This window comes from Salmo trutta, chromosome 1 (genome assembly GCF_901001165.1).
Source record: "Salmo trutta chromosome 1, fSalTru1.1, whole genome shotgun sequence".
Taxonomy (NCBI): domain Eukaryota; kingdom Metazoa; phylum Chordata; class Actinopteri; order Salmoniformes; family Salmonidae; genus Salmo; species Salmo trutta.
In genome coordinates this window covers 70,317,672-70,342,859 of record NC_042957.1, presented here as the reverse complement: position 1 = coordinate 70,342,859, position 25,188 = coordinate 70,317,672, and the positions used below count along the sequence as shown (strand labels likewise).

At 46.8% G+C, this 25,188-nt stretch overlaps 1 protein-coding gene across 3 annotated transcripts; it reads left to right on the top strand.

Annotated features, from left to right (window-relative positions):
* Nucleotides 1-12,605: 12,605 nt before the first annotated feature.
* LOC115206533 (heme oxygenase 2) lies at nt 12,606-23,117 on the top strand. Of its 3 annotated transcripts, none has more exons than XM_029773640.1 (8): nt 12,606-12,694; nt 13,451-13,530; nt 16,483-16,619; nt 17,017-17,134; nt 17,593-17,805; nt 18,100-18,375; nt 19,819-19,948; nt 20,411-23,117. In XM_029773640.1, the coding sequence occupies exons 3-8, from the start codon at nt 16,537-16,539 to the stop codon at nt 20,536-20,538; spliced, it is 948 nt and encodes a 315-aa protein (XP_029629500.1). In that variant the 5' UTR covers nt 12,606-12,694; nt 13,451-13,530; nt 16,483-16,536; the 3' UTR covers nt 20,539-23,117. The 3 variants fall into 3 exon arrangements, with proteins under 3 accessions (XP_029629500.1, XP_029629518.1, XP_029629509.1); XM_029773658.1 differs by having other exon boundaries at nt 13,451-13,597; XM_029773649.1 differs by having other exon boundaries at nt 12,675-12,694; nt 13,401-13,530.
* Nucleotides 23,118-25,188: the final 2,071 nt, after the last annotated feature.

The window sequence follows — 25,188 nt, the reverse complement described above, 5'->3', positions numbered from 1 at the left end:
CATTCGGAAAGTATTCAGACCCTTTCACTTTTTCCACATTTTGTTACGTTACAGCCATATTCTAAAATGAAATAAGTTATCTTCTCCCCTCATTAATATACACACAATACCCCATAATGACAATGTGAAAACAGTTTTTTTGAAATGTTCGCAAAGAAAAAAAGCGGGAAAAAAAGATATACCTTATTTACATGTGGGAAAAGTGAAGGGGTCTGAATACTTTCCGAATGCACTGTACATAGCGCTTATTGTTCGAATGACCACGGGAGTCGAGCATATACTTTTAAGTGGAAAATACAATATCCAAAGCATTCACTGCATAAGTGTAATGACTATCAGGCATAGCAAACTGCCAAGCCAACCATAAACTACAGTACAATCACCACCTCTGTGGAAGACATACATATTCAAAGCCATCCATTAAACCAGACGCTTACCCAAAGCGATTTACAGTCGTGCATGCAATTCTTATTATTTTGTACATAGATAGCCCCGGGAATGGAACGAACAATCCGGGTGTTGCAAGCGTCATGCTCTACCGACTGAGCCGTACAGGACCACACTACATTATAGTGCAGCAACAGCTAGCTGGATAATCATCGGCACTGTTTTTAAACTCATTTCTATAGACAAAGTAAATGTTTCCCACTTGTTGGTCACCTTAGTGCTAGGAATTATCTCGATGGTCTGGCGCTACAGAGAGAGAGCGAGAGAGGAAAAGACGGTTCCTAAAATAAACAAAATCCCATGACAGAGATGTTTTTTTGCAATTTGGAACAAGCAAATGCACAAACAGTCCTCCAGTGTAATTAGATACTTAATGCGAAAAATGCGTTGCTGTAATTTGAATAATGATGTGGAAAGTAACGAAACAGTCACTCCAACTGTTGTAGAATGCTTGATGTCTGAGAGAACTTGGCTTGGTGCTCCCACACTGCGCTCCGCAGCACGCACCACATTAAGGTATGGGAAACACATCACTGGGTGAACCTACATGAACGAGGGTATATTTCTGCCATTATGACATGATAGGAATAACGTTTTGCCTCATGTGCATAACAAGACACGATCAAATATTTAAATGTCCTGCTACCTCATGTAATCCTATATTTAGTCCATTATAAATGAATCTCAGAAATGTCATATTCCCATAAATATGGCATGTTACCATGCACTGAGAGTTTTACCATGTACTGAAAGTTTAATCATGCATTGAAAGTGTTATCATGTACTGAGAGTCCTTAAACATACTATCCTGCCCAGGCACATTATTCATGTTGGCCATTTGCAAACCACTGTACTGTTCCGTGACATAGTCTTCAGGATTATTAGTCCTAGTCAGTGTGGATTCAGAAATAGAGGACATCAAGTTTTTTTAGTTTTTTTATTTCAACTTTATTTAAACAGGTAGGCAAGTTGAGAACAAGATCTCATTTACAACTGCGACCTGGCCAAGGTAAAGCAAAGCAGTTCGATACATACAACAACACAGAGTTACACATGGAGTAAAACAAACATACAGTCATTAATACAGTAAAAAAATAAGTCTATATACAATGTGAGCAAATGAGGTGAGATAAGGAAGGTAAAGGCAATAAATAGGCCATGGTGGCGAAGTAAATACAATATAGCAAGTAAAACACTGGAATGGTAGATTTGCAGTAGATGAATGTGCAAAGTAGAAATATTGGGGTGCAAAGGAACAAAATAAATAAATACAGTAGGGGAAGAGGTAGTTGTTTGGGCTACTTATAGATGGGCTATGTACAGGTGCAGTGATCTGTGAGCTGCTCTGACAGCTGGTGCTTAAAGCTAGTGAGGGAGATAAGTGTTTCCAGTTTCAGAGATTTTTGTAGTTCGTTCCAGTCATTGGCAGCAGAGAAATGGAAGGAGAGGCGGCCAAAGTAGGAATTGGCTTTGGGGGTGACCAGTGAGATATACCTGCTGGAGCGCGTGCTACGGGTGGGTGCTGCTATGGTGACCAGCGAGCTGAGATAAGGGGGGACTTTACCTAGCAGGGTCTTGTAGATGACCTGGAGCCAGTGGGTTTGGCGACGATTATTATGCGAGGTCCAGCCAATGAGAGCGTACAGGTCGCAGTGGTGGGTAGTATATGGGGCTTTGGTGACAAAACGGATGGCACTGTGATAGACTGCATCCAATTTATTGAGTAGGGTATTGGAGGCTATTTTGTAAATGACATCGCCGAAGTCGAGGATTGGCAGTATGTTCAGTTTTACGAGGGTATGAGTGAAGGATGCATTGTTGCGAAATAGGAAGCCAATTCTGGATTTAACTTTGAATTGGAGATGTTTGATGTGAGTCTGGAAGGAGAGGTTACAGTCTAACCAGACACCTAGGTGTTTGTAGTTGTCACATATTCTAAGTCAGAACCGTCCAGAGTAGTGATGCTGAACGGGCAGGCAGGTGCAGGCAGCGATCGGTTGAAGAGCATGCACTTAGTTTTACTAGCATTTAAGAGCAGTTGGAGGCCACGGAAGGAGAGTTGTATGGCATTGAAGCTCGTCTGGAGGGTTGTTAGCACAGTGTCCAAAGAAGGGCCAGAAGTATACAGAATGGTGTCATCTGCGTAGAGGTGCATCAGAGACTCACCAGCAGCAAGAGCGACATCATTGATGTATACAGAGAAGAGAGTCGGCCTGAGAATTGAACCCTGTGGCACCCCCATAGAGACTGCCAGAGGCCCGGACAACAGCCCCTCCGATTTGACACACTGAACTCTATCAGAGAAGTAGTTGGTGAACCAGGCGAGGCAATCATTTGAGAAATCAAGGCTGTTGAGTCTGCCGATGAGGGTGTGGTGATTAACAGAGTCGAAAGCCTTGGCCAGGTCAATGAATACGGCTGCACAGTATTGTTTCTTATCGATGGCGGTTAAGATATCGTTTAGGACCTTGAGCGTAGCTGAGGTGCACCCATGACCAGCTCTGAAACCAGATTGCATAGCGGAGAAGGTACGGTGGGATTCGAAATGGTCGGTAATCTGTTTGTTAACTTGGCTTTCGAAGACCTTAGAAAGGCAGGGTAGGATAGATATAGGTCTGTAGCAGTTTGGGTCAAGAGTGTCCCCCCCTTTGAAGAGGGGGATGACCGCAGCTGCTTTCCAATCTTTGGGAATCTCAGACGACACGAAAGAGAGGTTGAACAGGCTAGTAATAGGGGTTGCAACAATTTCGGCAGATAATTTGAGAAAGAAAGGGTGCAGATTGTCTAGCCCGGCTGATTTGTAGGAGTCCAGATTTTGTAGCTCTTTTAGAACATCAGCTGATTGGATTTGGGAGAAGGAGAAATGGGGAAGGCTTGGGCGAGTTGCTGTGGGGGGTGCAGTGCTGTTGACCGGGGTAGGGGTAGCCAGGTGGAAAGCATGGCCAGCCGTAGAAAAATGCTTATTGAAATTCTCAATTATAGTGGATTTATCAGTGGTGACAGAGTTTCCTATCCTCATTGCAGTGGGCAGTTGGGAGAAAGTTAAAAAGTTAAAGTTAAACAATTAACAAATCTCCTAGTTACTCATACAAGGGAAGCAGAGAAGTTGATGGATCTACTGAATCCACTGTATGACACAGAGGCTGAGTTTACACAGGCAGCCCAAATCTGATCTTTTTCCACTAATTGGTCTTTTGACCAATCAGATCAGCTCTTTTGCCAATAATTGGTCAAAAGATCAGAATTGGTCTGCCTGTGTAAAGGCAGTAATACTGTTATTTAGTTGAACAATGTTGAGCCAGCAACACCACTCACCATATCACCTTGAGGTTGATGAAGACCAGAAACTGTCGTTGCCCCTGACAGGTCTCACACTCTTTTGACCCTTAGCCATCACAAAGGTCGCAGCTGCAGTGAAAATGTCAAGCAAGCCACCCAAGTGTCTGATAGGAAATAAGGAAATGACTGCAATACACACACTGTACTATAGCTACAGCTATTTGCTAAGTAAGCATATAGTAACATATTACATATAGTAGGACATTACATATAGTAACAAATTACATATAGTAACACATTACATATATTAGCATAGTACATATAGTAACATAGTACATACAGTTACAAATCAAATTGTATTTGTCCCATGCGCCGAATACAACAGGTGTAGACCTTACTGTGAGATGCTTACTTACAAACCCTTAACCAACAATGCAGTTTTAAGAAAATACCTAAAAAAAAGTAAGAGATAAGAATAACAAATGATTAAAGAGCAGCAGTAAATAACAATATGGGGGCTATATACAGGGGGTACCGGTGTCTAGGTAATTGAGGTAATATGTACGTTGGTAGAGTTATTAAAGTGACTATGCATAGATAATAACAGAGAGTAACTACCCTCTGTTGTGGCTTGCGGTCGGAGGCCGAGCAGTTGCCATACCAGGCAGTAATGCAACCCGTCAGGATGCTCTAGATGTTGCAGCTGTTAAACATTTTGAGGATCTGAGGACCCATGCCAAATCTTTTCAGTCTCTTGAGGGGGATTAGGTTTTGTCGTGCCCTCTTCACGACTGTCTTGGTGTGCTTGTACCATGTTAGTTTGTTGGTGATGTGGTCGCCAAGGAACTTGAAGCTCTCAATTTGCTCCACTACAGCCCCGTCGATGAGAATGGGGGTGTGCTCGGTCCTCCTTTTCCTGTAGTCCACAATCATCTCCTTTGTCTTGATCACGTTGAGGGAGAGGTTGTTGTCCTTGCACCACACGGTCAAGTCTCTGACCTCCTCCCTATAGGCTGTCTCATCGTTGTCGGTGATCAGGCCTACCATTGTTGTTTCATCAGCAAACTTAATGATGGTGTTGGAGTCATGCCTGGCCGTGCAGTCATGAGTGAACAGGGAGTACAGGAGGGGACTGAGCACGAACCCAGGAGGGGCCCCCGTGTTGAGGATCAGCGTGACGGATGTGTTGTTACCTATCCTTATCACCTGGGGGCGGACCGTCAGGAAGTCCAGGATCCAGTTGCAGAGGGTAGTGTTTAGTCCTAGGGTCCATAGCTTAGTGATGAGCTTTAAGGGCACTATGGTGTTGAGCTGAGCTGTAGTCAATGAATAGCATTCTCACATAGGTGTTCCTTTTGTCCAGGTGTGAAAGGGCAGTGTGGAGTGCAACAGAGATTGCATCATCTGTGGATATGTTGGTGCGGTATGCAAATTGGAGTGGGTCTAGGGTTTCTGGGACAGTGGTGTTGATGTGAGCCATTACCAGCCTACCAGTATTTCATTGCTACAGACGTGAGTGCTACGGGTCAGTAGTCATCCCGGAATCCCGGAAGAAATTCCAGTCTGTGCTAGCAAAGCAGTCCTGTAGTTTAGCATCTGCTTCATCTGACCACTTTTTTTATAGACCGAGTCACTGGTGCTTCCTGCTTTAATTTTTGCTGGTAAGCAGGAGGATAGAATTACGGTCAGATTTGCCAAATGGAGGGCGAGGGAGAGCTTTGTGTGTGGAGTAAAGGTGGTCTAGATTTTTTTCCCTCTGGTTGCACATTTAACATGCTGATAGAAATTATATAGAACTGTTTTAAGTTTTCCTGCATTAAAGTCCCCAGCAACTAGGAGCGCAGCCTCTAGATGAGCGTTTTCCTGTTTGCTTATGGCGGTATACAGCTCATTGATTGCGGTTTTAGTGCCAGCATCGGTCTGTGGTGGTATTTAGACAGCTACAAAAAATACAGATGAAAACTCTAGGTAGATAGTGTGGTCTACAGCGCATCATGAGATACTCTACCTCAGGCGAGCAAAACCTAGAGACTTCCTTAGATATCGTTGTAAAGAGTGCGTACTGGCGGCAGAGAAGTCAGGCGCAGGAGAGCAAAAACTGTGTTCCAACGGAGCAGTTTAATAATAAAAACCACCGGAAAATAGAACAAACAATCAATGGGTAACAAAACCTGTCACACACCAGATAACGTTCACATGCACTTACAATAAACAATTCCAGACAAGGACATGGGGGGAACAGAGGGTTAAATACACAACATGTAATGATGGAATTGAAAACAGGTGTGTGGGAAGACAAGACAAAACAAATGGAAAATGAAAAGTGGATTGATGATGGCTAGAAGACCGGCGACGCCGACCGCCGAACGCCGCCCGAACAAGGAGAGGCATCGACTTTGGCGGAAGTCGTGACAGTACCCCCCCCTTGACCCGCGGCTCCAGCAGCGCGCCGACACTGGCCTCAGGGACATCCCAGAAGGCGAGGCGCAGGGCAATCCGGATGGAGACAGTGGAACTCCCGCAGCATTGAAGGGTCCAACACGTCCTCCACCGGAACCCAGCATCTCTCCTCCGGACCATACCCCTCCCAGTCCACGAGGTACTGAAGGCCCCTCGCCCGACACCTCGAATCCAGTATGGAACGAACGGAGTACACCGGGACCCCCTCGATGTCCAGAGGGGGCGGAGGAACCTCCCGCACCTCAGACTCCTGGAGCGGGCCAGCCACCACTGACCTGAGGAGAGACACACGGAACGAGGGGTTAATACGGTAATCGGGGGGAAGCTGTAACCTGTAACTCACCTCATTCAGTCTCCTCAGGACTTTAAATGGCCCCACAAACCGCGGACCCAGCTTCCGGCAGGGCAGGCAGAGGGGCAGGTTTCGGGTCGAGAGCCAGACCCGGTCCCCCTGTGCGAACCCTCACTGCGGTGACGGTCTGCGCCAACTTTCTGGCGCAGCACGGCGCGCTGAAGGTGAACATGGGCGGTGTCCCATGTTTCCTCCGCGTGCCGGAACCAGTCATCCACCGCAGGAGCCTCAGTCTGACTCTGATGCCAATACACACTGGAAGGGGGAGAGGTTAGTGGAGGAGTGGCGGAGCGAGTTCTGGGCCATCTCTGCCCAGGGCACGAACGCTGTCCACTCCGCCGGCCGGTACTGGCTATAGGACCTCAGAAACCTACCCACAACCTGGTTAACTCTCTCCACCTGCCCGTTACTCTCGGGGTGAAAACCCGAGGTAAGGCTGACCGAGACCCCCAGACGTTCCATGAATGCCCTCCAGACCCTCGAAGTGAACTGGGGACCTCGATCAGACACTATATCCTCAGGCACCCTGTAGTGCCGGAAGATGTGCGTAAACAAGGCTTCCGCAGTCTGTAGGGCCGTAGGGAGACCGGGCAGAGGAAGGAGACGGCAGGACTTAGAGAAACGATCCACAACAACCGATCTTCCCTGTGATGGGGGAAGATCGGTCAGGAAATCGATTGACAGGTGCGACCATGGCCGTTGTGGAACGGGTAAGGGGTGTAGCTTACCTCTGGGCAGGTGCTTAGGAGCCTTACACTGGGCGCACACCGAGCAGGAGGAAACATAAACCCTCACATCCTTAGCCAAAGTGGGCCACCAGTACTTCCCAGTCAGACAGTGCACCGTCCGACCGATGCCTAGATGACCAGAGGAGGGTGACGTGTGGGCCCAACAGATCAACTGGTCACGGACAGCAGACGGAACATACAGACACCCAGCGGGACACTGGAGTGGAGCGGGCTCTGCACGCAACGCCTGCTCAATGTCCGCGTCCAACTCCCACACTACCGGCGCCACCAGGCAGGAGGCCGGGAGTATGGGGGTGGGATCCATGGGCCGCTCCTCTGTGAAAGGGTGAACACAAAACGGGTGAAAAACATGGCCCACCTTGCCTGGTGGGTTCAGTCTCCACAACGCCCGGATGTACTCCAGATTGCGGTGGTCAGTCCAAATGAGAAAAGGGTGTTTAGCCCCCTCAAGCCAATGTCTCCACGCCTTCAGAGCCTTGACGACAGCCAACAGCTCCTGGTCCCCCACATCTTAGTTTCGCTCCGCCGGGCTGAGCTTCCTCGAGAAGAAAGCACAGGGGCGGAGCTTCGGTGGCGTACCCGAGCGCTGAGAGAGCACGGCTCCTATCCCAGCCTCAGACGCGTCCACCTCCACTATGAATGCCAAAGAGGGATCCGGATGGGCCAGCACGGGAGCCGAGGTAAACAGAGCCCTCAGGTGACCAAAAGCCCTGTCCGCCTCAGCCGACCACTGCAAACGTACCGGCCCCTCCTTCAGCAGTGAGGTAATGGAAGCCGCTACCTGACCAAAACCCCAGATAAATTAGTAAACCCTAGTAATTGTCAAACCCTAGAAACCGCTGCACCTCCTTTACCGTGGTGGGAGTCGGCCAATTACGCACGGCTGAAATGTGGTCACTCTCCATCTCCACCCCTGAGGTGGAAAGGCGGTACCCTAGGAAGGAGATGGACTGTTGGAAGAACAGGCATTTCTCAGCCTTGGCGTACAGGTCATGCTCCAACAGGCGACCAAGCACCTTGCGCACCAGGGACACATGCTCGGCGCGTGTAGTGGAGTATATCAGAATGTCATCAATATACACCACTACACCCTGCCCGTGCAGGTCCCTGAAAATCTTGTCTACAAAGGCTTGGAAGACTGATGGAGCATTCATCAACCCGTACGGCATGACGAGGTACTCATAATGCCCTGAGGTTGTACTGAAAGCAGTCTTCCACTCATCTCCCTCCCGGATACGCACCAGATTGTAAGCACTCCTGAGATCAAGTTTGGTGAAGAAGTGCGGCCCGTGCATTGACTCAATCGCTGTGGCGATTAGAGGTAGCGGGTAACTTTACCTCAGTTATCTGATTAAGGTCTCGATATTCAATACACGAGCGCAAACCTCCCTCCTTCTTCTTCACAAAACAAAAACTCGAGGAGGCGGGTGAAGTGGATGACCGAATGTACCCCTGATGCAGGGATTCGGAGACATATGTTTCCATAGCCTCCGTCTCCGCCTGTGACAGGGGATACACGTGACTCCTGGGAAGTGTGGCGTCTACCAGGAGATTTATCGCACAATCCCCCCTGTTGATGTGGTGGTAATTGAGTTGCCTTCTTTTTGGAGATGGCGAGAGCCAAATCGGCATATTCGGGGGGAATGCGCACGGTGGAGACTTGGTCTGGACTTTCCACCGTAGTAGCACCTAGGGAAACCCCTAAGCACCTACCCGAGCACTCTCGCGACCACCCCGGGAGAGCCCTTCGTTGCCAAGAAACAATGGGGTCATGACAAGCTAACCAGGGTAGGCCTAGCACCACGGGAAACGCAGGAGAGTCAATGAGGAAGAAACAAATGATCTCCTTGTGACCCCCCTGTGTCACCATACCTAAAGGAGCGGTGGCCTCCCTAATCAACCCTGACCCTAATGGTCGACTATCTAAGGCGGGAACGAGGAAGGGCACAGCCACAGGAACAATGGGGATCCCTAAGCTATGGGCGAACAATCTATCTATAGAATTCCCAGCCTCGCCTGAATAGACGAGCGCCTTATGCTGGGAATGCGGGGAAAACTCAGGAAAAGTGACATACAAAAACATATGTGCAACAGAGGGCTACGGGTGAGAATGGTGCCGGCTCACCTGGGGTGACGCCAGAGCGCCCTGCTTGCTGCCTCGATACCCAGAGGAACCAACCCGGCACCGACCGGCAGTGTGACCTCTGCAGCCACAGATGGTGCATGAGCTGGAACCCCCTCCGGTCTCCCTGCGCACTGCCCCTCCCAGCTCCATGGGTAACGGAGAGGGGGTGCGGGGGAACCAACAGACCCTGATCTGAACATCCGCGGGTAGCCAGCAGGTTATCCAGCCGGATGGACAGGTCCACCAGCTGGTCGAATGTGAGGGTGGTGTCTCTGCAGGCCAACTCCCGACGGACGTACTCGCGCAGACAGCAGCGATAATAGTCGATCAGGGCCCTGTCGTTCCATCCCGCGCCGGCAGCCATGGTCCGAAACTCCAGGGCGAACTCCTGGGCGCTCCTCGTCCCCTGCCTCAGATGGAAGAGACTCCTGAAACTGGTTCAATGCCGCATCTCCCTCTTTCCACACGGCGTTGGCCCACTCCAGGGCTTTCCCGGTGAGGCACGAGACGAGGGCGGACACCCTCTCACGGCCCGAAGGAGCCAGATGGACGGTTGCTAGGTATAAGTCTAGCTGCAACAGGAACCCCTGGCAGTTCGCAGCCGTACCATCATATTCCTGGGGAAGGGAGAGACGAATCCCACTGGGACCAGGAGAAGGAGGGGCGAGTAGTGGAGACCCCGGTTGTGCTGGTGGAGGTGCTGGTAGAACTCCCTGTCTCTCCCAGCGGTCCATTGTCTGGACAACGCAGTCCATGGCGGTGCCAAGATGGTGGAGCATTGCTGCGTGCTCTCGGACGCGCTCATCCACCCCAATACCCCGGGGTACCTGCTCCTGCTGACTCCATATAGTTGGTCCGGAATTCTGTAAAGGGTGCATACTGGCGGCAGAGAAGTCAGGCGCAGGAGAGCAAAAACTGTGTTCCAACGGAGCAGTTTAATAATAAAAACCACCAGAAAATAGAACAAACAATCAATGGGTAACAAAACACGTCACACACCAGATAACGTGCACATGCACTTACTATAAATAATTCCGGACAAGGACATGGGGGGAACAGAGGGTTAAATACACAGCATGTAATGATGGAATTGAAACCTGGTGTGTGGGAAGACAAGACAAAACAAATGGAAAATGAAAAGTGGATTGATGATGGCTAGAAGACCACCGAACGCCGCCAAACACCGCCCGAACAAGGAGAGGCATCGACTTTGGTGGAAGTTGTGACAATCATGCACCAGCTGTTGTTTACATAAATGCATAGGCCCCCGCCCCGTGTCTTAACAGAGGTTGCTGTTCTGTCCTGCCGATAGAAAGTATAACCCTCCAGCTGTATGTTCTTAATGTCATCATTCAGCCACGACTCGGTGAAACATAAGATATTACAGTTTTTAATGTCCCGTTGGTAGGATGAACGTGCTTTCAGTTCATCCCTTTTATTTTCCAGCGATTGAACGTTAGCTAGCAGGACGGAGGGCAGGTTAGCCACTTGTTGCCTGATCCTCACAAGGCACCATGATCTCTTTTCGCGAAATCTCAGTTTCCTTCTCCAGCGAATAACGGGGATCTGGGTCTGGTCAGGTGTCTGTAGTATATCCCTCCCATCCGACTAACTGAAGAAGAACTCTTCGTTGAGTTTGAGGTGAGCAATCGCAGTTCTGATGTCCAGAAGCTCTTTTCGGTCATACGAGATGGTAGCAGCAACATTATGTACAAAACAAGTTACGAACATTGCGAAAAACAAACAAAATAGCATGGTTGGTTAAGAGCCGATTACATATAGTAACACATTACATACAGTATAGTAACATATTACATATAGTAACATATTACATATTTACATTTTAGTCATTTAGCAGACACTCTTATCCAGAGCGACTTACAGTAGTGAATGCATACATTTCATTTCATGCATTTTTTATTTTTTATTTTTTGTACTGGCCCCCTGTGGGAATCGAACCCGCAACCCTGGCATTGCACACACCAAGCTGGCATTGCAAACACCATGCTCTACCAACTGAGCCACAGGGTGCACACTGAGCCACTATATGAGGCATATAGTAGCACATTACCTATAGTCACACATTCTTTCCTGTTTATAACTTGTGATTAAAAGCTGTTCAATGCAGTGCCTATCATACCTTTCCCTTCCTCTGCCCCTCACAATGATTGTATTGATCACAAATCAGTCCATCCCCACCACCATGATAATCAGATCCATTGCACACCCTGCAGATTTTCTGTTAGTGACGATAAAAACAAGGAAATTAATAATCTGCCATTGTCTTTTTAAAGAGCATTGCCTGACAATTAATTAATAAAAAAATGAGACTCTCTTCAGTCCATTAATTCATGAATTAATTCGAACAGACTCACATTAATTTATACAAGTGAATGTAACTGCGGCATTCAGTTAATGTGGCGCGCCATAGCGTGGCTAATTCAGTTTTCAAAATCTCGTATTCTCTTTCTTTTTACATTGTTCCCAAGACTGCAATGCACCTGTGTTTTAGGGTTTGCACCAGTGTGTAGGAGGGAGATTCATAGATGTGAGAAAGGGCAGGTGGGCATGACATGAAGGAATGTGTAGTATCGGTGGAGAAAGTTGTGTGTGTAAACTGTTGGTTGCCCATGGGGCTGGAGATTGGAGATGTCTGGTGAGAGAAAGGCAGGTTGAGGTCAGTGATTAACGTTAGTACAGAAAGTGCCATATGCTGAAGAAGTGAAGAGAGCGGTAGAGGAAGATGTGTACATGATGAGGTTTCTGTGAGTAGGCAGAGACCAATAGATAGGGATGGGAATAATATGTGCTTCAGTAAGGTGGGTTTCTTGGCATTTATAGCCATGGTTGTCAACTGTACTGCAGAAATGGAACACAGAAAATAGAGGTTGTGGTGGCAGCTGTAGAGAAGTTATTGGGATTGCAAGGTTTTACTGCAGAAGACTTGCAGGGATGTTGAGTGGTAGTGTTCTGTCCTCTTAGACTCCTGGCCTGGAGTAGGATTAGATAAGATTAAATAGTGGAATGGGGTGGTGTTTTTTTAGTGAGGGCTAATAGTTACCAAGGTAATTTTCCTTTTTCCCCCAATTTTGTATTACCGGAAGTTAATGTCGGTTGGCCGTGACTGGACTCAAACTCCAGTACAGTAGGTGGCGGTGTATGCACATAAAAGTTGGTTGCGGCCAGCCAACTCAATCTCAAAGAAGAAGAAGAATAAGCAACACTGCATTTCCTATGTTTTGAGCAACATTGGAGAAGAGCTCCGCAGAGTGCGCAGAGAAGGTAAGCTACTGTATGTTTATTCTCTGCACAATAGGGGCAGAGTAGGATGCTAGATAACCCTATGTGAGTTATTTAGCGTTCTACAGCATCAAAACAATACATTCGGCTATTCTAAGATGATTGACACATTGTCGTCCTGAAGTAACGCACGTATCAACTGTTTAATTAGCTGGCGCTGGTTAGAACACTTGTAAACTGTTTCATCAAAAGACTAGCAACTACTATACATAGATAGTTAGCATGGAACATGTCTAACAGCTGCCAGTTCAGTGCCTTGATGTCATGGGCTATATTGTTGAACTAGCTAACTGCTCTGCTGGTGGTGGCTAGCCAAGTTAGCGTCTTTGTTACAACGTTAGCATAGACATTCTGATGTTAGTTAGCTAGCAATATTCCCTTGCCATATCCTCGAATGTAAGACACATTAGATCAAATGCATGTAACTAGTGTTAACTTGGAACAATATCATGGATACAACCAGAACTACTATTTGATACAGTTTACAGTTAGTTAGCTAGTAAACACAAGAATAACTGAACATCTAGCAACGTGTGTACTATGAGCTCCTTTGTCTGGCTCTCTGTGTAATTCCAGGCCTCTTGATTGTTGACTTCCCTCATTACTATGTGAAGCGACTAGGGCCCCCTAATACTAGGCCCCTGCTATGCTGTGCCAGCAATTCACTGTGTTGTTACTTGTGTGTCAGTGCTGCCAAAGTCACACACACATTCCCTTATCTCTGGCACTCGGAATAAGGTCACAGCTGAATCAACTGTCAGAGGACGTTTGACCAGTGACCACCAACAGCCCAAGACAACGACAACAACACATCATTGGTAAGAAAAGAGCATTGTCACTGCTTCCCTTGCCGGCATTGACGACTGCATCTCCCTAACTTATCTGGTAGGCATGGTGTGTGGTATGTATGTATGTATGTATGTATGTGTGTGTGTGTGTGTATATATATGTATATATATATATATGTATATATATATATATATATATATATATATATATATATATATATATATATATATATATATATATATATATATATATATATATTACACACACACACACACACACACTGACAGGGAGCAGGTCTCGAACCCTCGACCTTCTAGCCCGAAGTCCAGCGCGCTATCGACTGTGCCCCAAAAGCATGCTCGAGCGGCAGAGTCGATATCCGCGCTTATAAACCCAGGGTCGTTACACTATATTTATTTATTATTAACCCCTTTTTCTCCCCAATTTCGTGATATTCAATTGGTAGTTAGTCTTGTCCCATCTCTGCAATTCCCGTACGAGAGAGGCGAACGTCAAGAGCCATGCGTCCTCCAAAACACGACGCTGCCAAGCCGTACTGCTTCTTGACACACTGCTCGCTTAACCCAGAAGCTAGCCGCACCAATGTGTCAGAGGAGACACCATACAACTGGCAACCATGCGCCCGGCCCACCACAGGAGTCGCTAGAGTGCGATGTGACAAGGACATACCAGCCGGCCAAACCCTGCCCTAACCTGGATGACACTGGGCCAATTGTGCGCCGCTTCATGGGTCTCTCGGTCACAGCTGGCTGCGACACAGCCCGGGATCGAACCCAGGTCTGTAGTGATGTCCCAAGCACGGTGATGCAGAGCATTAGACCGCTGCGCCACTCGGGAGGTCTCATGTGGACTTGAAGTGGATTGGACCTGATATCATAAGGCACAGAAGTTACGTATAATTGTCGTATTTATTGTAGTACGCTGCTCCTGTTACTGAAGTGACACTGATCTGAAAAGTCTCAGGTGTTTCTGTGGAGCTTATTCTATAGATCTAGCCTAACCTGTGTTGTGGACTGATGTTCTTGCTAGTCATAACTAGGCTACATGTCAACAAGACATTGGATGGAGAGTCTCTGTATCAAATGCTGATGTTCTGTTTAGGCTTTCTTCTTCTAAATGTAGAGCGATGTTTGAATTGGGTTTTACTTGTCACTAGGATATTAACGCGTTATATCATATACCCAATCTTTTGTTTACACCATGAAGACGGTGTAGTCTTAGGCTACATGCAGAATAACAATGAACAAAATGTTTTGGCTCGTAGCAGAATAGAGTAGTAGACCCACTCACATTAGCCTAAGTGCTCTTTTGCCTCTTCCAAGAAAACCTTGCACAATCTTGGCACATGAGACGTTTTCAGGCAGCAATAACAAACGGTACTGATTTGTGTGACCAGATGTTAATTTCATGGACCCTTCTTGATGTTTTAATGAATGTTGCTTCAGCAAATAGTTGAGTTCATAATAAGTCAAAGTCATAATAAGTCAAAGAAATTGGCTAATTATCATGGTTTGGGTTGTCACCCTCAAAGATGTAAGCTATGCCCACCACTATGCTTAAACTCTACCATATTAAGTTTATACAGGCATGAGCCGAGGATTCATCAGAATATATATATATGCTGTTTGCTATGTTGTATCAGATGTGATATGTTGTGCTGGGTTTGCACTAATTTCTGCACTTCTGCTCCTATTAAAGGGATAGATTGAGATTTTGGCAAATGAGCAAATTTGTCTACTTGCATTGTCACGGACCCAATGTCTTTATTTGTAATTATAAACTGGGTGGTTCGAGCTCTGAATGCTGATTGGCTTAAAGCCGTGGTATATCAGACCGTATAACACGTGTGTTATATGACAAAACAGCTTTACTGTTCTAATAACGTTGATAACCAGTTTATAATAGCAATAAAGCAACTTGGGGCTTTGTGGTATATAGCCAATATACCACAGCTAAGGGCTGTATCCAGGCACTCCGCGTTGCGTCGGGCTTAAGAACAGCACTTAGCAATGGTATATTGACCATATACCACACCCCTTCTTGCCTTACTGCTTGAATAGAATGTAAATGTCATCTAGAATGTAAAGAGATTCCCTGCTAGCAGGCAGACTTGGGGCATGTGGTTACCATGACGATGAATCTAATCAAACAGCTCTGTCAAACAGAGATCGCTAGCTAGCTAGCTACATTGTCAAAACAGCAATCATTACATTTGTTTATTTTCAGTTCTCTGCATTTATGCCCATTGTAAGTATCAGAACAATGTTAGCTATTATTCAGTGAGAGAAATGTTTCAAGGTGGTGGCATTATTTTTACACTTATTATGAGTTAACTTACGTTAGCTAGCTAGCTAAAGCAACTGTTCTATGGTTCTGCTTTCTAACTTGGCTAATGTTATGTGAAGTGTTTTTCTGCGTTTGTTGTTCTTAAATTTTAGGTTTACCTCGTTATTGTTTGGAGTTAAGAAATGTTTCCTTTCTGTATTTTCAGTTTCTGAAAAAAAAGCAACACCTCTTATGGGTTTATTGGGCTACTGTTTATGGTAGCTGTCAAACTGTTCATCAGAACACAGTGAGGACTGCATACCCATAGTCAGAGGAGCATGCTGGCTGATCCCATAGACTTTCAGTCAGTACACTCACGCTAGCTGGCAATTGCTCCGTTAACACTAATTACCTTCAACTTCATTCAAACTGCATGCAGAGACATACAAATGATAACCATGAGTTCATCTGATTGGGTAAATGGAAACAATGGATTAGTTGTCAAAATCTCCAACTATCCCTTAAGACTCTATTGTCATGGACATTTGGGCATCTGTTTACAAAAGCACTACTTCTGTATCTATCTGCACATACTATATCTAGGCTATGTGGCTCTCATGTAGGCTACCCCACCCACTCAATAGTGAGTCAGTTTTGAATGTGTGGGTCTTGTTTTGGTGTTCTGTCTTTGGCAGAGACTGGCAAAGAGTGTCTGTCTGAGTGACAGGACCAAGCTGTCTGCAGAAAAGATGGAGGACTCTGTGAAGGCGGAGAGTGCCGCTGATGGAGGAGGCCTGGTGTACGCAGAGAAAGAGCCAGAAGACACTCTCAGGTATAGAAATCTGGGATGGTCTAACTTCACTTCAGTGCTATTTCTGAAAATGGATGGGGGCTGGGCAGTTTCTGGAAGTGAGAGGTCTCCTCTCATGTGTATGTTTGAGTGCCAGGGTGTGGGCAGGGTATGTTTCAGTTCTGTCAGATTTGGTCTGTCTCTTTTATTTCTGAGGAGAGTCGAAAACACTATGGGCCCATTTCCTGAACACAGATTAAACCTTCTCCTGGAGTTAAAAGCATGCTCAATGTAGAATAAGCTCCATTGAATTTTTTTCTTCTTTTTTCTCTCCAGAACTAGGATTAATCTGGGTTTAGGAAGCCAGCCCTATGGGTCATGTAGTTAGTGTGTGCCTCTAGTTTCCCATGCGGTGTCAGCCAGTGTGCCCTCCCCACAGCCCCACAGACCTTTCTGAACTGCTGGCTGCCGGGACCAAAGAGGTTCACGAGAAGGCGGAGAACACCCAGTTTGTCAAGGACTTCCTCAGGGGGCGCATCCGCAAGGAGCTCTTCAAGGTCAGTCTGGAGAATAGAGCAGCCACTTAAGTCTTTTCTGAGACTTAATACTGCTGCATTCACTGTCTTGAACATTATGCATTATCTGACTTATCCACAGCAGTCAGTTAAGGGTGTAGGCATTTTGATCTAACTTTGACATCCTCACTTTGCAAACACTTTGTAAGATAATACTGTTAAGAATGGTGATTGGTCTTTCAGCACCACTGGTAATGAACAACCACTGTACTGAACAACAATATCCTGTAAGGCTTTAAAGAACATGAAGTGCTTTGACATCCTCACTTTGTGAGACTTTGCCAGGATACAGAAAGGGATGTATCTTGAAAACGTGAATGTTGACACACATACACACACTCACACAGTATTTGAGGGACTGTCAAACATGGATTAATGAAAAATATTTGCAACTAAAATGTTTGTCTTGGGGTACAATTCTGCATCTCTCTCCCCCTCAGCTGGGTGATGTGGCCCTCTACTACACCTACGAGGCCATGGAGGAGGAGATTGAGAGGAACAAGGATCATCCTGACTTCTCCCCGCTCTACTTCCCAGAGCTGAATAGACGTGACGCCCTGTCCCGCGACCTGGACTACTTCTATGGTGAGGACTGGCGGGAGCGGGTCAGCTGCTCGCCAGCCACGCAACGCTACGTGGAACGCATCCACCAGGTGAGTAACCCAGAGGTTAGAGAGGTGGACCGGTAACCAGAAGGTCGCTGGTTCAAGTCCCAGGCTGGACGATGAAAAAAGTGGGGGCTGAACTGGCTACTGGAGGGCTGCTGGTTTCAGATTCACATTACCACCATCCACTACCATTGTGCCTTTATGCAAGGCACTTCAGACCTAACACTACTCCATGGGTGCTGCACTGTGACTCCCTGTGCTGCTTCAAACCTCTGGTGTGTGTGGAGTCCAGGGGAGGTTGACAATACCATAAGCCAGTGAAGTTGTATTTGTATTTAGGTGGGTCAGGAAGAGCCGGTCTTGCTGGTGGCCCATGCCTACACCCGTTACATGGGAGACCTGTCCGGGGGCCAGGTGCTGAAGAAGGTGGCCCAGCGGGCGCTGAAGCTGCCATCGACGGGCGAGGGCGTCTACTTCTACCAGTTTGACGGCATCCACAGCGCCAAGGCCTTCAAGCAGCTGTACAGGAGCCGGATGAATGAGCTGGAGCTGGACATGGCCACCAAGGACAGGCTGGTGGCGGAGGCCGTGCTGGCCTTTAAGTTCAACATGGAGGTGAGGAAGGGGAAGGAAGGGAAGAGAGGGATAGAGCTGGGGTTGATTTAAGAGTGAGACTGCTGCACCTACTGGTGTGGTGGGTCTTCCAGTAAACGGAGACTGCTGCACCTACTGGTGTGGTGGGTCTTCCAGTAAACGGAGACTGCTGCACCTACTGGTGTGGTGGGTCTTCTAATAATTCCTTCTAGGTGATGGTTGGAAATATTGCCATCTCATATCTGTGGGTCCTTGAGTGGCGCAGCGGTCTATGGCACTGCATCGCAGTGTTAGAGGCATCACTACATACATACGGGTTCAATCTCGGGCTGTATCACAGCCGGTCGTGATCGGGAGTCCCGTAGGGCGGCGCACAATTGGCCCAGCGTCGTCCGGGTTAGGGCAAGGTTTGGCCGTAGTAGACCGTCATTGTAAATAAGAATTTGTTATTGCCTGACTTGCCTAGTTAAATAAAAATAGACGTTTTGTTTTCAGAGGAAGCCAGGCCGCATTAATTTAGTGTCAGAGGTAGGGCCACGGTAGTTCAGTTTCAGAGGTAGGGCCACGGTAGTTCAGTTTCAGAGGTAGGGCCACGGTAGTTCAGTTTCAGAGGTAGGGCCACGGTAGTTCAGTTTCAGAGGTAGGGCCACGGTAGTTCAGTTTCAGAGGTAGGGCCACGGTAGTTCAGTTTCAGAGGTAGGGCCACGGTAGTTCAGTTTCAGAGGTAGGGCCACGGTAGTTCAGTTTCAGAGGTAGGGCCACGGTAGTTCAGTTTCAGAGGTAGGGCCACGGTAGTTCAGTTTCAGAGGTAGGGCCACGGTAGTTTAGTTGCATTTCTCAGTATTGTATCATTTAATTAATCATTTGATCTCAGTAACCAGCCACTCTATTGATCCTGTCTTTGGAGATAAGAGTCTTGTGCCCAGGGAAAATTAGGGTCTTTGGCCAACAGCAGATGGTTGGATTTGTGCTTATCACCGTAAGCACTCTGCCAACTGGTTCTGAGAGCGTAGCCAGACAATGCGCCATCTCTCATATTTCAATTTCAAGTGCACAGATATGATCATTAATTCACTTCCTCACATCTGGCTTCTGATTACATTACATGAATGTCAGATGTTGAACTTGATCATATTGTTATTACGGTTCTGCATCATGGCCATTTCTTTGACCAGCGGCACCTCCTTAAGTGAAATATCACTCCTTTCACTCGCCCACCGACCCAGTCACAATGTCAAACTGTTTGTGCTAAACTCTGGGTCAACACAATTCAGCTTACTGTTTCAGTTCAGAGATTGTGTTCATGAGGACACACAATATCAAACTGTTCCAAAGTGTTGTGAAAAAGAAAAATGAGCTTTCCTTATTGGACCTTTTCAGATGGTACCTCCCTGTTTGACCTTTTTGTTCTGTTTTGTGCTGAGTGAACATGAACCAGCTGTATTCCCCTGTGTTTGGTGTCAGGTATTTGATGAGCTAGAGGAGATGGGTAAGGATATCCAGGAAGAGGTCATGGACGCGGGCATGCCTGTTCACGGGGCCCATGGGACCGGAGGAGACATCAACAAATGCCCCTACTACGCTGCACAAATGGGTACGCTGACACAACTCCTGAAAGCTCTGTCTGGAAACAGTGATTTGATCCAGAAAACCTCCTGTAAGCTCTGTCTGGAAACAGTGATTTGATCCAGAAAACCTCCTGTAAGCTCTGTCTGGAAACAGTGATTTGATCCAGAAAACCACCTGTAAGCTCTGTCTGGAAACAGTGATTTGATCCAGAAAACCACCTGAAAGAAAGAGTTGTTGTGCCATGTTAGCAATACGCTGGCATTTAGAACCACAATACCCTTACCACACTGTCATGCTGGCTTGGATATTTACTTTTCACATTGTCCTTTCCAGCATGGCTCCAGCAACTGCAGTGGGTCCCTAACCAGGCCAGTGCAGTACAGTACTGCTTGGCCTGGCTTAGTGCTGTTAAAAATGGCAAAAGAGTGTTTCACATGGTAATGTGGGAGGTTTGCTGACCGTGTTCTTTGTCCTCTGTCTATCTCAGCGGCCAGTGGGGGCTCGGCGTACGTCGGTCAGCTGGCCATGGCCGTCCTCAGACACCCCACAGGCCAGGTCCTATTCGCCGCCTGGGTCGCCGCCCTCGCCGGATTGGCTGCATGGTACTTCATGTGATCCGACCCACAGCCAATCGTTGGCTGTCCTGCAGGAAAGAAGGAGGAAAAACAAGGAGGGAAGACAAGAAGAATTGTTTTCTAAACGTTTGGATGAGAACCCATCCGTACCCAGACCTTGTAACCTTCCCTCCTCCTCTCCTCTAATTTTCTCTCTCTACTACCTCCCTCTCACTATCCCTCCGTCCTGTATCCTCCCAGTATGGTTGGTCATATTTGTAGCTCTTAGTATCAATTTAGAGCCATTTTTTTTATTCAAACCTGTTATAGGATTTATTTCTTCTTGAGTTGACATGAGATGACAATTGATCTTACTTGATTAGATTATAGTGTGATTTGTTGTCAGGTTGAAGTCTGTTTAATAATCCCAAACAATTGTATTATGGAGTGATGCAGTAGAGTTAGAGGGGAAAAACAGATACCCTGCTATGACAAAAAAGCCTTTGTGGATTTTGACACTTTTAGGTTGCCATGGGGATTTGAAGGACTATATTCTGCTGTCCCCTGGGTGGCCCCACAATCAGTCCATCAAACCAAAATGTAATCTTGAAAATATTAGAGCAGTGAGCCTTTGCTTGAAGTGGACTGAATTAGGTGCCGGTACTCTTTATTTAGGTGGTGGAACTGAACAAGTAGAACATTTCAGGTGCTGGCACTTCGTAGCGGTGAGCAGCAGCCCAACTCAAACACTGCTGAGCCAGAAACAGTCAAAGTAACACGTTCTATGCGTATGTTAATATGCAGATCTGGCAAAGTGTAGGAGTATTTCTGCAGGGCAGACTACTATCTCTTTGTGTGAGTAGGTTGAGCACCATCTTTTTAAGTTTGTATTAATGGTTATGGGGGTGATACTCTCTTGGGAGTAGTCCCAAGATTCGGTTACGGACAACACAGGCTAACTGACAGTAAGAGCACACTTTCTAGAAAGGTCTAGACTTTAAAATTTTGCCAACGGTTGTCACACATCACAATGTATTATTTTTCTCTTCTCCAAATGAACGCAGGCAGAAAATTCCAACGTCTTGTGAAAAGCACACAGACAGTGAGTGAGTGACAGGATGGACACTTTAAGTCTTGTTTTAGGATGGACGAGCAATATTACTATTAATCATTTCTGAAGTGTATTTTTGTTTTGTTTTATGCTATGTTGAAATGTTGGACTTATTTATCTAGTGCTGTCCAGTCCCTTGTCCTTTGCTTTGCACTCAGGCAGTCTAGAGAGGAGCAGTGTGTCTGAAAACGGACACATCCGTCCTGGAAACGTGGATAAAGTTGATTTTCAGTATTGTTCTAGGCCTATGGACACCAGGTAGAGGCAGCAAATACAGCAGCTAGTGTAATGGTCTGGGAGACAGGGCAGGACAGGTGAGATGAGATCAGGTTAGATTGGTGAAGACAAGGTACCTCATCAGTATGAATGGATAACATTTAAGACTTGAAAGCTGTGCACCAACCTGATGAGGTTGAGCCATTGTTGTGGAGAAGGTGAACAATGTGTTGTGCAGGTGACCATAGGTTTGTATCTGATGAATTATATGGGCACTACAGTATTTAGCAGATCCTATTCAGGATTCACACTGACATCAACATTACATTCCTTGATTTGTTTGTAGTTTTAACATTGAAGACAACAGTTTGCGTTCTATTCTATGCTTTCGCTTGAAGATGGAGAAGAGGTTAAAGGTCAGAATGCTGAATACCAAAGGTCAAGTTGCTGACATCACGTGACATTATCTTGGTTCATTATAAACAGGTTCTATGCTGTGTGTTCAGGTTTGTGGTTCTCTCCTATCCATCTCTGGTGTATTTGGTAGTCCTTGAATTCTTTGCAGGTATTAGATGATGTATTATGTGTTCAGTAGCTCTCCATCTGAGGTATTAACAAAACAGAATGAAACAGGGACTATCTGGATTAGTCCAATATGAATTTTTTGATTTCTGTGGTAAAACTTTGTAAAACATTTTGCCCTAGTGAACATGACCCAGGTGTAGTTATGGCTGTCCAGAGCCTCATTAGTCATGCACGTGTTGGGTCTCAGGTTCATGTTAATGAAATTATATACGTAAGAAACATTGCAAGACTTGTCATATTTTAGTTCAATGTAAATGCAATTTTAGTATTTGTTTTCAGGGGATGGAACTGTTGCAGTATTTAGAACATTTTGAAGGAGCTCTGGAATGACCAGACCTGGGTTGTGTTCATTAGGCACTAAACAGAGGGGGACTAACTGGACTTGTCCAATTAAACTCTTCTGAAACGTGTGGTGTAATGAACACGACTCATAATCTCAGGTGTCAAGGTGTGTTGTTGGGATGGACTAACGGAAGCCTAGTGATCTCAGTGAGTGCTTGACAGGCACACGTTGCGTGACTCTTTCTTGCCTTGTCGGCTGTAACAGAAAGCAAACAGTAACCGTATTATCGAACCCATTAGTCTTGTACAGTAAGTACACTGCAATCTAACTCGAGCTTTATCAGTGACTGACGATTTACTACAAATGTCACTGGTATAATTTTGTGAATGAAGAAAATCACAGGAATACATTGTCTGTAGTAAAATAAATGATTGAATTTCCTGTATACTTTTGTCGTTATTTGATGTGAGATATTTGCCCTGTTTGAATACTTAATCTTTCATTCCTTGTGTCCCTAAGATACACATATCCAACTAACAGATTTGGGCTTAGTAATGTCACTTCCAATTCAGCTCTTATTACTCAAAGGACGGACATCTGAAGTATTAGACCAGGGTCAGTGGCCCGTTCTCCAGTAGTTTATTTCTATTCTGTGTTCACATCTGGCAGCAATAAGACATTAACAATTCATATAGATTTGATTTATTTCTCTAACATGACACATTGGTACAGTTGCAATATCAACAGCTGTGTATTTACAAATATAACGAGGCAGAATGGAGGTACATGAAAGTGTGCAGCTTTGAATTCTCAGAATCATGGAGAGAGAAGGGGTTGATGAGGAGCAGACTGGGAGGGCAGAGGGTCAGCCACATCTGATCCAACTGGTTCGGTCATGGAGAGAGAAGGGGTTGATGAGGAGCAGACTAGGAGGGCAGAGGGTCAGCCACATCTGATCCAACTGGTGAATCATGGAGAGAGAAGGGGTTGATGAGGAGCAGACTGGGAGGGCAGAGGGTCAGCCACATCTGATCCAACTGGTGAATCATGGAGAGAGAAGGGGTTGATGAGGAGCAGACTAGGAGGGCAGAGGGTCAGCCACATCTGATCCAACTGGTTCAGTCATGGAGAGAGAAGGGGTTGATGAGGAGCAGACTAGGAGGGCAGAGGGTCAGCCACATCTGATCCAACTGGTGAATCATGGAGAGAGAAGGGGTTGATGAGGAGCAGACTAGGAGGGCAGAGGGTCAGCCACATCTGATCCAACTGGTTCAGTCATGGAGAGAGAAGGGGTTGATGAGGAGCAGACTAGGAGGGCAGAGGGTCAGCCACATCTGATCCAACTGGTGAATCATGGAGAGAGAAGGGGTTGATGAGGAGCAGACTAGGAGGGCAGAGGGTCAGCCACATCTGATCCAACTGGTTCAGTCATGGAGAGAGAAGGGGTTGATGAGGAGCAGACTAGGAGGGCAGAGGGTCAGCCACATCTGATCCAACTGGTTCAGTCATGGAGAGAGAAGGGGTTGATGAGGAGCAGACTAGGAGGGCAGAGGGTCAGCCACATCTGATCCAACTGGTTCAGTCATGGAGAGAGAAGGGGTTGATGAGGAGCAGACTAGGAGGGCAGAGGGTCAGCCACATCTGATCCAACTGGTTCAGTCATGGAGAGAGAAGGGGTTGATGAGGAGCAGACTAGGAGGGCAGAGGGTCAGCCACATCTGATCCAACTGGTTCAGTCATGGAGAGAGAAGGGGTTGATGAGGAGCAGACTAGGAGGGCAGAGGGTCAGCCACATCTGATCCAACTGGTTCAGTCATGGAGAGAGAAGGGGTTGATGAGGAGCAGACTAGGAGGGCAGAGGGTCAGCCACATCTGATCCAACTGGTGAATCATGGAGAGAGAAGGGGTTGATGAGGAGCAGACTAGGAGGGCAGAGGGTCAGCCACATCTGATCCAACTGGTTCGGTCATGGAGAGAGAAGGGGTTGATGAGGAGCAGACTAGGAGGGCAGAGGGTCAGCCACATCTGATCCAACTGGTTCAGTCATGGAGAGAGAAGGGGTTGATGAGGAGCAGACTAGGAGGGCAGAGGGTCAGCCACATCTGATCCAACTGGTGAATCATGGAGAGAGAAGGGGTTGATGAGGAGCAGACTAGGAGGGCAGAGGGTCAGCCACATCTGATCCAACTGGTTCAGTCATGGAGAGAGAAGGGGTTGATGAGGAGCAGACTAGGAGGGCAGAGGGTCAGCCACATCTGATCCAACTGGTGAATCATGGAGAGAAGGGGTTGATGAGGAGCAGACTAGGAGGGCAGAGGGTCAGCCACATCTGATCCAACTGGTTCGGTCATGGAGAGAGAAGGGGTTGATGAGGAGCAGACTAGGAGGGCAGAGGGTCAGCCACATCTGATCCAACTGGTGAATCATGGAGAGAGAAGGGGTTGATGAGGAGCAGACTAGGAGGGCAGAGGGTCAGCCACATCTGATCCAACTGGTTCAGTCATGGAGAGAGAAGG

Coding starts and splice junctions, on each gene's coding strand:
- LOC115206533 (XM_029773640.1), top strand. CDS start 16,537: ATGGAGGACTCTGTGAAGGCGGAGAGTGCCGCTGATGGAGGAGGCCTG. Junction 16,620..17,016: donor GAGCCAGAAGACACTCTCAG/GTATAGAAATCT, acceptor CCCTCCCCACAG/CCCCACAGACCTTTCTGAAC. Junction 19,949..20,410: donor CTACTACGCTGCACAAATGG/GTACGCTGACAC, acceptor TGTCTATCTCAG/CGGCCAGTGGGGGCTCGGCG.